Source organism: Saccostrea echinata, unplaced genomic scaffold (genome assembly GCF_033153115.1).
Source record: "Saccostrea echinata isolate AGI-Se365-2 ecotype Australia unplaced genomic scaffold, CSIRO_AGI_Sech_v1 ptg000054l, whole genome shotgun sequence".
In the NCBI taxonomy this organism is placed as follows: Eukaryota; Metazoa; Mollusca; class Bivalvia; order Ostreida; family Ostreidae; genus Saccostrea; species Saccostrea echinata.
In genome coordinates, this window is record NW_026889803.1 from 5,501,590 (window position 1) to 5,514,408 (window position 12,819).

The 12,819-nt window shown below is 34.1% G+C and overlaps 1 protein-coding gene across 1 annotated transcript; it reads right to left on the reverse strand.

The window, feature by feature from the left end:
- Positions 1-5,898: 5,898 nt before the first annotated feature.
- Positions 5,899-7,311, reverse strand: LOC133172365 (neuronal acetylcholine receptor subunit alpha-10-like). Its single transcript, XM_061307236.1, has one exon. It carries the CDS (start codon positions 7,309-7,311, stop codon positions 5,899-5,901), a length of 1,413 nt encoding a protein of 470 aa, XP_061163220.1.
- Positions 7,312-12,819: the final 5,508 nt, after the last annotated feature.

The following is a 12,819-nucleotide window of genomic DNA, read 5'->3' on the forward strand; positions in this document are numbered from 1 at the left end:
GTCATATTGATATGGAAGCATCCTCGGGTAGTGTAGATTCAATTTTGTTCAAATCATGACCCCCGGGGGTAGGGTGGGGTCACAATGAAGGATCAAAGCTTTACATAGGAATATATAGAAAAAAAATCTTTCAAATCTTCTCAAGAACAGCAAAACTATGGTTGGTCATACATGTATTTATATGAAAGCATCTTCAGGTAGTTTAGAAGCATGTTTGTTCAAATTATCACGACCCTCAGGGTTGGAAGGGGTTACAATTTACAATCAACGTATTACACAAAAACACGTAGGAAAATTATTTAAAGATCTTCTCCTCAAGAACAGCAAAGCCATGATTGATCATATTTTTATGGAAGCATCATTAGGTAGTGTAGACTCAATTTTTTTTAAATCATGACCCCTGTAGGTAGGCGGGAGCCACTATAGGGGATCAACGTTAAACAAAGGAATAAATTAATTTTTTTTCTCTAGATCAGCAAAGCCATGATTAGTCATAATAATTCAGAAGCATCCTAAGGTGGTGTAGATTCAAATTCAAATCATATCCCTGGGGGTAGGGGAAGGCCTCAATAGAAGATCAAATGTCGGGATCACTTTTATATTTAATCATTTCTATACTGAATTGATTTCTGCTTTTTCCCAGCTAAAGTGCTCAGGTGAGCGATGTGGCCCATGGGACGTTTGTTTATAAAATAGATTTCACATTCATTTTTCCGTTATTTAAACGTTAATGTAGAATGAAGACTTGACCAATTTGGTTTCAAAAGTCATCTTTAATTTATGGCTCCTAAAAATGAAAGATGGGGATAACAAACAGTAATCAAGCTCAAAAGTCCATTGAAACAATACAAATAGGGAGCAGAACAAACTCGGAGCTCTAAAAACATCAGAGGTGGGATTAGGTGCCATGCAGAAGTAAGCATTCCCCTGTCGAGCGGTCACACTCGCCGTGTGCTCCTTGTCCTTGATCGAGAAAACGGAAAAATACGTAAACAATTCAGTGTGTAAATAGCCTGACAATCAGTATGAAAAACGCCAGTCAGCATTCAACTTAATGATAGACTGTATTTGATGACAAGGCCATTGTATATCGACCATAGAACCTGCAAAATGATGACTTTAAACGAGACTGTTGATAATCTTGTTTTATCAACTTGTTTGTCAAGGACTTGCCTCTTTTTAGAAATTGTTGGTATGTATAGCATGCCCTTGCGTATCGAATCAACTGGGAGACATAAGTCCATATGCAGGTGATAAGGGTATATTGCTACATAAGTAAGGGAAGTTTACGATATAGAAGTTTACGTCACCACGTTTATCATAAAGTTTTGTTGTTCATTAATGTCTTCTTGCAGTAAAATATCCAAATATGAAACAGATGTGTCAGTCTCTGTGGTATCTTTTATTTCAAATTTACTGGGATGTATCAAGTCGACATATAAATGGAAGTAACTATTGTTAAATGATGGTACGTCGTCGATATCTAAATACATGTATCGAATTGATTGATTGATTGTATGTTGTTTTACGTCTCATTCGAGAATTTTTCACTCAGATAGAGACGTCACCATATACCGGTAAAGGGCTTCAAATTTTGACCTTTGCTCGGCACTCAGAGCCATTGAGCAGTGAGGGATCTTTATCGTGCCAACGCCTGCCGCGGTTTTAAGGCCACATCCGAAGGACCTGCAACTTCCACTTCAAAGTGCCGAGCGCATGGCGAAGGAACAGTTGCTACCCATTTTTTTTATCGACTTAGGTTAGTCGCGGCCGAGATTCGAACTTCAAACTCCCGATCACGGAGCGAGCGCTCTACCGACTGAGCTACCGTGAACGGTATTGAAGGCCACAGCAAGTGTTTTCCTCTTCTCTTGTATAAGTTTTTGAATAAATTGTGCTTCATATGAATACAAAAATTGGGGTGCTTATAGTTCTCATGAGGATTCCGACAGATTTGGAAGACTTGATCTCAAAAACTACATAGATATTATCAATTAGAAACTTAAACATCTTTTTGATATCAACTTCAGAGTACTTGTGTGTACAATAAAAATGTATTTTAACAAAATAATGTTGCAAATGATCAATGATGTAGGTAAATTTACGAGTTCAAATTTTCATTGAAAAAGCAGCTGTCTATGGTGTCAAAAAGCCTGGACTTTAAGTTATCGTGAGGAATGGTTGTATTTTAAAGTGTTGAAAAGTCATTCGTTTTGATGTTATTGATTTTGTTAAAATCTTGTGATTTCAAATTTTCTGAAAGTTCCTTGGAGTTTTTAAGTATCCACATCTGATTTACACCACTTCTCGAGTATAATATTGTACAGTACTCCTGAAGTTTCTCCTTCACTGCTGTTATATTTTAGTGAGGACTAAAGAAAGATTTACTGGAATCCGCTATATATCTTTGTTTGCAAGGATTTTTACGAAGTTTATGAATCATGTACATGTATAGGTATTGTAATTCAAATTCATTTTGACTGTTGGGAATATCAAAAATATTTAAAACTGACATATGATTTTGAAGAATTTCCTCCTTAGAAAGTGTGTGTAAGTTGGATTACCACTTGCAGAATTAAATCCCAGTTCCTCTAAAATACAATTTAAAAAATGAGCCTTAGTAAAGACAATGTTGTCACCTGCTTTGTCAGCCGGGAGCAGTACAAACTGATCGTGTACATGACTGTGATCTATCTAATTCTTTTTTGACCTCTGAAATATTGAAGACAGAAGGATAGATGGTTATCATATTGCCCCTCAATCGCTTAATGTGAGATTTCAACATCCATCTGATACTTTTAAACCATTCTGACAAAGTGTCGCTTGAGGTCTTTTTTTATGTTTGGCCCATCGCCTGGTGTAATCTTCCACAAAATTCATAATATTTATGAAATTATGTCGCCAGTTGAAATATCAGGGTTCCCTAAATTTTCGCCCTTTATAATAAGTGATTTAAGGTCCTCATTATTAACTATATTTACGTCACCACTAATGACGTGTCTAGCAGGACTATAGTTGGAGGATTGTGTTTCAGATGTTCGATACCTAGACGAGCCAAACCCTTACATACGGGTATCACTGTCTTATGACAGCATCTAGTCATTAAATTTTTTCCTGGTTGTTTTGAAAAAAGATGGGCTATTGAAGTATATACGTATTCAAATAAACTGAATTATTTTGATAAAATAATTCGTACTAGAAATATCAATTTCAGAACTCATTGCCTTGAATTTAATGGGCTATTCAAATGGACTGATTAATATTTTGATTAAGGACTTAAAAGAACAAAAATCTTTTTTTCAATTTTTTAAAGCCATGACTGAAAAACCACAGTAGATTAGTCACTGTCCTGATAGGGAAGTGATTGGGCTGTGTCTATTTAATAAACTTTCTTTTTCTGAGAAGTCCAGAAAATTTACAAGATGTGGAAGGGGAGGGGTGAATTGGAGATGGGGATTGAGAAAGACACGCAGGCAGAAGGTAGGTAGTAGGAAGAAGAAAGGAAATACAGAGAAAGTGGGAGAAGCCCCCCCCCCCTTCCCCACACACATATAGACATAAATAAGTAAAAGTATTAAGGCTATCTTTAAAAAAATGTTTGGTTGCCCTCTCCCAACCGACTGGCTAAAATGGCCCGACTCAAAACTATTTAGACTTCCATGAAATTTTTTTTATATATTCCGGTCAATAGATTTTTAAAAATTAGCATTGAAATTGAAATTTTCTGAGAAAATTTCTCAACTACCTATACCTACCTAATTTTTTAATCCTGAGTCGGGAGAGGGCAAACAAACATTATTTTAAAGTTTGCCTAATATATAAATTCACAAATCTGATTTAGTAACAGATTTAACTGGTGTCCTTTTCATTTGATTTTTTAAAGAAACTGCTTCATAATCAATGATGACATATTTATTAGACCCTGCATGAAAATTACCGTTACCATACCTTGTCCTTTCATATACAGTGTGTCGATGCAGAATGGTCAGAGGAGACCACGTCGGGGGCCACTTCGTCAATTTCAAATTAAAGGTCAAGGATTGAGATTATTAATAAATAGTCACTCACTATTTCGATGCAATTATTGACTTTCCATTGATACTTTTACTCTACGTCCAGTAAATAAAAGAATCTTACAGAATGACATAATTGAGTTGCATGTTGACAGAATTATCTTGCATATATCAACATAAATAACTTAATATTTTTAAAACAACTATGAAGCAGAGCATTTACAGAATGTGATTTTTTTAAGTTAAATTTTTATGGTTTCTGTGACATTTCTCCTTTTTTTTTTTCTTTTTTTCTAACAAATGTTTGTTCAGTTCCTTGAGTTAAAATGCACACAAATAGCGTTTTAAATCGTGGAGCGATAACCCAGAGATAGCAAACTTATAGAAAAACCTCTGTTAAAATGTACCATTTTGTATTAAATGACTCATATAGTGATATTTCAAGGCAGATTTTATCAAATCAAAAAACAATATTATTGGCTAACAGGGTCATAATATCGGCCATAGAAATCCCTTTTCATCTAGCCAGTAAAACATCCAAATATGAAACAGATGTGACGGACTCTGTGGTGTCTTTTAGTTTGAGTTCACTGAGATATATCGAGTTGAAATATGAAATTTCACTATTGAAGTGCACCCAGATCCCTGCCGAATTCAATTCAGAAGATCCCTCATTCTCTCCGAAATTCTCTTTAGGCCGATACCATATCCACGATATTATTCAAAGGATTTCGTGGAAAACTTTTAAATAAGATATGCTTTTCGAAAATAAAACAAAATAATTTTTTCTCATACAAAATTTAATGAAATGCTAAGAAAACATGAAAATATAAGAAATATAAGAAATGTTTTTATAGAATAGATAAGATACACTTTGAATTAGCATGCTCTACATGCAATATAATACATGTATACTATGCATACTTTCTTTGTAAGACTGATTTTTGCATCAAGTTATGTCACTGCTGAGACTGGATATATCACGGATTCTTTTAAATATTATGTGACTATTTTGTACTAATGAAATATCATATTTTGGGTGTTAAAACTCTCCTTAAAATTAACCCCCCCCCCCAAAAAAAAAATTCCATTGAGTAAATGTGTGCTTCATTGTTTTAAAATCCATATTGTGTATGTGGCGATGATGGCTCATATTATTATGTGTTACGCTTCTTCCCTTTAGAAAGAAAAGATTGTGCTTCGATCTTCGCATAGAGAATTATTTTTTATATGCAAAAAATCCATTCTTTTTTCAGTCTAAGTTTATCTACTGATTTATCAAAATTTAAAAATAAACTTTGGTTCTTTTACAAGCAATTCTTTCAAACTACTGTAACTTTAATATACACATGTGCCTGAAATTGGATTTAATAACTATACTCCATTATCTTATAGTGTTTATCATTCATGTGAAGAGTTACCATGTTAACGTAACTATTAAGATAAGCAGACTTAAATATTACAATTTGACAAGGTATTTCAAACTAAATGCAACATTTTCCTATGTGCGTAACTTTGTAAAGTCTGTCAACAGTAGTCAGCCAACCAAATCGTGGACACTTAAGCTATAAATGTTTCGTACATATGATTCCTGCGCATCATATGCACGCCAAATATGCCCATCTTCGTTTGAGATATGGGTAAAATAATGACAATTTTCAGCCTGAAAACAAAGTTAATTTTACGTTAATACGATATCTGTAAATGTCCTTCCACCAAAGAAAATAATTCCTCATTTAAGGGCACTTTTTAAATGAATGTTGTACAATTTGCGTTTATTTTAAACTCAAATATGTTATAAAAATTAAAATTTGATGGATACCATTGATGTTAGAGGTTCTGACCAAATTTTTCTCAAGAGCAGACGAGTGACATGCCTTAATTATTATGAGGGTGCATCATTTTGACCAAAGACAATAAGAAATGCAACCGTATTAAGAGATACGACAAGAGTATAGAGAATAGTGAAGAATCTATCCAATATATAGGCCAGCAACTCCCACTCATTCATCTTCTTGTTGGAGTTGTCGATTTCCGTGAAGCCGATGCTGTTAGGGTCTCGACGCCGTACTTCCCCTACCTCGGTCTCCCAACCATCATAGACAGCGTTCTGTATGCCACTTAGAGCTGTTGGTTTTACAATCTTCCTACTCTTTTTGGCTTTAGGGGTTTTCATAATCACGAGGTTTTTTTCTGCTGGTTCTTTTCCAGAAGTTTGTTGAGCTCTGAAGCGTATAACAGTGTCTTCTGTGATGAACATCAGTCGACCCAGTCCAACAACCAGAACTCTTTTGACCCATTTAGGCATCTGTTTGCCACTGAGATCATGGTAGAAAAGATACACAACGATTACTGACAACACACAGGACAAGCAAATTATTAGGAGGGTATTGATAAAGTATATTCCGATTTTTGGAAAGAATTCAGATGATGATGGTAGTGAATCCTGAATCAGGAGCAAATAGACTGTCATTGCCAAAAGGATGTTCATGTGGAATGACATCTTTTCTCCAGAGATGGATGGCAAAACGAATCCAGCAATGGATAATACAGTGAGCGCAAAGAAAGGTAAAATCATTGTGATTATGTAGAAGGTGGCCTTGCGTTTTATCACCAATTTATAGGAAATGCTAGAGAAAGGTTCCTCACAGCATGTGTATAACTCTGTCATCTTAGTTGCTTTTAGACTAACGACTACCCACTCCTGGTGATTGACAAAGGAAGTGAGATCTCCAGTATCGGATTTACTGAACATTTCTATTTCGCTGTTTGAGTGTATCCATGAACCAAATGTCAAAGTACACATTTGATAATCGTATGGAAACATAGAAATATTCATTCCACATGTCATTTGAATAGCCGTAGGAAACTGATATTGAATTTGTCCTATGTTTGTAATCAACGCTCTGTATTGCTTCATGTCTGGCATGTTCGCAACATCATTAATACCTTCAAATAAAGTCACATCTGGGATCCAGAGTTTTTCATATGGGACTCCTATCTGTGAAATTCCACCAAATTCAGAGACATTCCACACGAAGTTACAGTCTTTCCATTGAAGTCTGACCCAAATCTTCAGTTTAATGGTCTCATGTTTTTCTGATAAATCCACAATTTCACGGAGCCCTACGTCAATTGTGACATTAACAGCTTTTTTACTGCAGTAAGGGTGAATATCTGGTGTGTAGTTACCTTTGAATAAAGAACTGTATAAAACTGAAGCAAAATTATCACTGGAAATAACCACGGGTGATAAATTGAAGAAGCTGAAAGTGATCAGTATACTATTTGACGACATTGTTGGTTCGAAGCGGTTGTAAACATGCATAACCCGAATGAAGGTGTGAATTTTTAAAGATAACTTCTTTTAGGTTTCGCACTTTCACAAATTGTTCGTGATTACATCATTTAAGAATGGACGATCTCGTGGTATTGCTGAAAGGTTACTAGTATAACCTGTATATTTTTGATACAGGAAATTAGTGTTTTTATTTTCATTTTGAAATTAAATAGTTTTTGAATTAAATACTTCCCATCTATTTATGATAAGGAAAGTTTTTGTTCTTTTTACTAAAGTAACATTGATTAAATTTCTTAATGTCACTGGATATTTATTTTATCTTCTATCTAGTGAAAAAAAATTATCATGTTTATACAAACTGTTATTTGACAACCCTGGCTTCATTTACATTGCTTATGAAGAGTTAGAGGTGTTGGAATTCTCTCGATAACCTTGAAATTGTTATATTTTCAAGAAAAATCTTTTTGAGAAAAAAATCCCAAACACACTTAATGTTAATTATTTAAGGCAAATCTATATAGTACGGAAGCCCAATAGTGCAAACCAAAACTAAATAAAAAACGAAATGGTTAATTAAAAAACGAAATTATTAAACAAAAAACGAAATTATTAAATAAAAACAAATTATTAAATAAAAAAACTGAAACTAAAATACGGAATTTAGATGTGCATGGTAAGGGCATTCCATAAAGCACACGTGTTAATTCTGTTTCGACATTAAAACAAGTGGGATAATATTTGTATTTACACTCATCTATTCCATTATCGATAACATAATCAGATTCAATTTCAATAGACAAGAAAAAGTTAAGAAAACCATGAAACTAGGCTGAGAAATCAGACTTTGATAATTTTCCAGAGCAGATGTTACACAAAGTTCATTCTGCATTTTCACCATAATCAGAATTAATTCTGAACTATTTATTAATTTACAATGTTTGTTTAATACATGTACTATAATTTGATGGACAACCCAATTCGTAGTGCAGAACGGTTATTTAGTATCATTAAAGAATTACAGGACAGTCTACGTACAGACATGGTGTTTTAACAGTCATAAACACTTCACAAATCCGCTTGGCACAGTGGTTAGAGCGTTTGCTCTAGAGTTGCGATTTAAGGATTTAATCCTTACCTCGCGGGTTCGAATCTTCTGTGGGACGTGAAGGCCGGTCCTTCGGATGAGACCGTATAAACCGAGGTTCCGTGTCGCAGTAGGTGCTGGCTCAAAAAAGATCCATCACTGCTCAATGGCCCTAAGTGCCAAGTATAGGTCAAAATTTGCAGCCCTCCACTAATAGAGTTGGCCTGGCAATGATCTCGTTTCACTAGTACCGAAAATGCAAATGCACAAAAATACAAGAATAAAAAAACTAATCAATCATCTGCTGTTTCATCAATCTCTAATGGCCCATTTCGAAAAATTGGAGTTAGAGGGTATTGTGCTTAGTGTTTCATATGATGCATATACATTAACGTTAAAGGGATGTGAGAGGGCGATGCTTATTTAATAACGCTTTTCAGAGAAGTCCAGCAAATTTATAAAATATTGGGACGTACATGGAGGGTGGGGATAAGGAAAGGGAGGAGAAAGCAGAAGAAGAAAGGAAATGGGAAAAAGGTGAGTGATAAAGCGGAAGAAGTGGGGGAGAAATCACACACAAACCCTATACAAACACATATAATATCAATGCACAAAACACCAGTCTGGTTTGGTAAGAGATTTAACGTTTGTCATTTTCATTTGTTCTTCTAAAGAAACTAATTTTAATATATTTGATACCAGCACAAGCCACATGTTTGTGTCCATTCTACTTCCACAAACCCAATTTATGAAAGTATCAGGGTTCGCTTTTTTTGCTGTCTGTCTATCTCTCAGCACTTTTATGTGATATGATAATTCAAGTACTTTCCATATATAAAATTCATGTTTGAAAAGGTGGTAAAAACTTTGAAGACACCAATGTTTTTTGTTTTTTTTTTTCGGGGTAATTTGGCCAGAGAGAAAGGACAAAATTCAAACTTGTTACCATTATTAAAAGCCGTTAATTTAATAGGGTATTTTTTTTATCTATCAAACTCCATACATGCCATATAGGTAGAGAATGGTTAGAGAAGACATCTATTTTCTTTCTTTTTTTTTTTTACACTTGTTATAGGTTCAAGGTAAAAGTTATGCAATAAATGACCTAAATTTTTCATCTGTAGAGGAGAGATTAAGAATTTTTTATGTAAAGTATTTATAGTTTTTAGGATCACAAGAATAAAGTTAGATATCATTTATATGATGTAGCGCTGTAATAACTTGGACATTTGTAAATCATAGAACATGTATAGAGATGGAGAACGGTTGGAGGTTATCGATAGATTTTGGGAATGCTTTATCAAAGTTCAATTGTTAAGATGATCGTATTGCAATATCTACCGGTTTTAGAACAATTTGGTCAACGGTCAAGTTCAAAAATCAGGATTGTATAAAAGAACAGTGTGGTGTAATAACAAGGATATTTCTAAATATTCTGATGTTTCTGATAGTCTTATCTTAGATAAGTAAAAAATGGTTAAGAGAATCAATCTTTAGAACAAAGGTCAAAACTGAAGAGTCAGGACTAATGTTATACAAAGATTCACATTTCATATGTGAATATTTGACGGTTATATATTTTCTCTCTATCTTACAACATATTTAATATAATTTTTTTTCTAGATCTGCTCGTGCACATGCACTCTCGAATCATCATAGATAGAGGGAATTATGAAGTTGTAAATACAAACTATCGTTGGTCGTATTTTGTCTGAAATGTTTCGAACCTTTGTTTTTATATTAAATTGGACTACGGAGAACCTCGTAGACCTGATCAGTATTTAGGGCTCACGGCGGGTGTGACCGGTCAATAAGGGATTCTTTCTCCTCCTAGTCACATGATCCCATCTCTGGTGTTTCTAGGAGTCCACATGGTTTTGCCCTGTTCACGATTCTTTATGTTTGAGATTGATCACTATTCGTTACCTTCACCTTTTACATTTATGAGATTTGAAGCACATTGCCAATATAAGGTAACATAATACAGTGCATTAATGTTACTTTCCGTGTGCAGGTAAGTTGAGATTTTGAAACCAAGTTTTGATAAAAACTTTACACAGCTTTTAAATAGAAAACTGTTATTTTTCCAACTCATAAAAAAGTAACATACACCCAAATAAGCATTTAATTTACACTTCCACAATTCTAGTTCTCTCATATTTCCAATAATATTCAAATTTCTCGGATACTAAAATGAAAGCTATTCGAAAATGAAACAAGATAACATTCATATTTAACGTTGAGGAAGCAAAAAAGTGCATAAATTCATCCAGCGTAATCTATTATTTACGAACACTTTCAAGAGCTTTCTTTTCTAAGTCCACTTAAACGTTAAGGAAGAACAACAAGAGGTTCAAGGACATTAATGGTCACCTGAGTATAATACAACAATTTAGAGAATCCAAGAGCATAAAATAAACTGTCTAGTAATTAGCCTAGTATTCAGTAACAACTCATAAATTAAGTTTTAATCTGTCCCCCATTTATCAATATCATTATGCAGACTATTAACAAACTATTAGAGTTTCTGTACTATTTTAGCTACTATTATAAACTCTCACATTGGCCTCTTTTGGTCTTGAAGAAAATTTGATCTAATTAGATAAGTTATTTTTGTCCCTTTTTATTTATCTATTATTTACAAATCTACATGATCATTAAAACTATGAAAGTACTTTTTGTATTATACAATAAAAATTCTTGCATTATTCTCTTATTCTTAACCTTTCAAATACATTCAATTACAGTGATTAAATATCAAAAGTGAATATTAAAGGGGATTAACTTCTTGTAGCAGAAAACAAATTAAAAGAGCCCTGGTCAGGACCAGAATACTTGACCAAAAATGTTCAAAAATCTGGTAAAGATACCCTTGCTTATTAAAACTTTTACTCTGTTTGCTTCCAATATGCCAAAGAGCAAAGAAAATTTTCAAAGAAATAATGCATTTTCACTACAGATTCAACATAGTCCAACCGTAATACCAGAACCAATGACCCAGGGTCATGATATTCACAAATAAGGAAGAGGTACCCTCATCATCATAACTATGCACTTAGTTGAAGATTTTCAAAGAATCAACACATTTTCAATATGTTTTCAATACCCCCCCCCTCCCCCGAAAAACAACAGAACTCATGGTTTTGTAAGAAGCACCCTTTTGTTCATCATAGCTATTCACTTTATTTATCTGCTCAACACTAAGGAGCAGATAGGATTATTTAATAGTATTAAGCATTTTCACTATATTATCAATAGAGCGCAACCCTATACCAGAACATTTGACCCAGGGGACATGAAACTCACAATTCTGTAAGAAACACTCTTGCTCATCATAGCTATACACTGTTTCTTTGCTTTTTAACTAGGAGCAGATAATAATATTTTCAAAGAAATTATGTTTCTCACTACATAATCAATAGAGTCCCCCTTTCACCAGAACCACCGATCCTAGGGCAATGAAATTAAAAATTTTGGAAGAGGCATTCTTTTTTATCATAACTATGAACTCAGTTTGTTTAATTTATACTCAGGAGCAGAGAAGAAGATTTTCAAAGAATTAATGTATTTTCATTATATAATCAATAAAGCCCTTACACCAGAACCCCTGACCCAGGGGCCATAAAAATTCACAATCTGGGAAGAACCACCCTTGCTTATTATAACCCTGGATTTAGTTGGTTTGTTTAAAACACAGGAACAGAAAAGAAAATTTTCAAAGAATTAATACATTTTCACTATAGAATCAATAGAGTCCCACCTTAACACCAGAAACCCTGGCCCAGACGCCATGAAATTTACAATTTAGGAAGAAGCATCCTTGTTCATCATGATTACATACTTCGTACGTTTAATACCCAGGAAAAAAGAAGATTGTCAAAGAAATAATGCACTTTTACTATATGATCTATTAAGTCCCGTCCTAGCAGCAGAATCCCTGACCCTGGAGCCATGATTTTCACAATTTTGGTACAGGGCTCAATGCTTATTACAATCATGCCAACAGTTTGACTGCTTGATGTCCAGGAGTAAATAAGATTTTTAACAATTAATTTACATCGTTTTAGAAATTGTACATACGTAAAGCATGCTCTTGTGTATTGAATCAACTGAGAGATATGAACACCGTATGCAGGTGATAAGGGTATATTGCTGCATAAGTAAGGGAAGTTGACGATTGAAAAGTTAAAGTCATCACGTTTATCATAACGCTTTGTTGTTAGATTACCACTAACGTCTTTTTCTAATAAAATATCCAAATATGAAACAGATGTGTCAGACTCTGTGGTATCTTTTATCTCAAGCTCAGCGGGATATACCGTGTCGACATAAGAATGGAAATAACCATTGTTAATTGACAATACACCGTCGATATATCTAAATGTCGAGTTGAAGGCCACAGCAAGTGTTTTCTTCTTTTC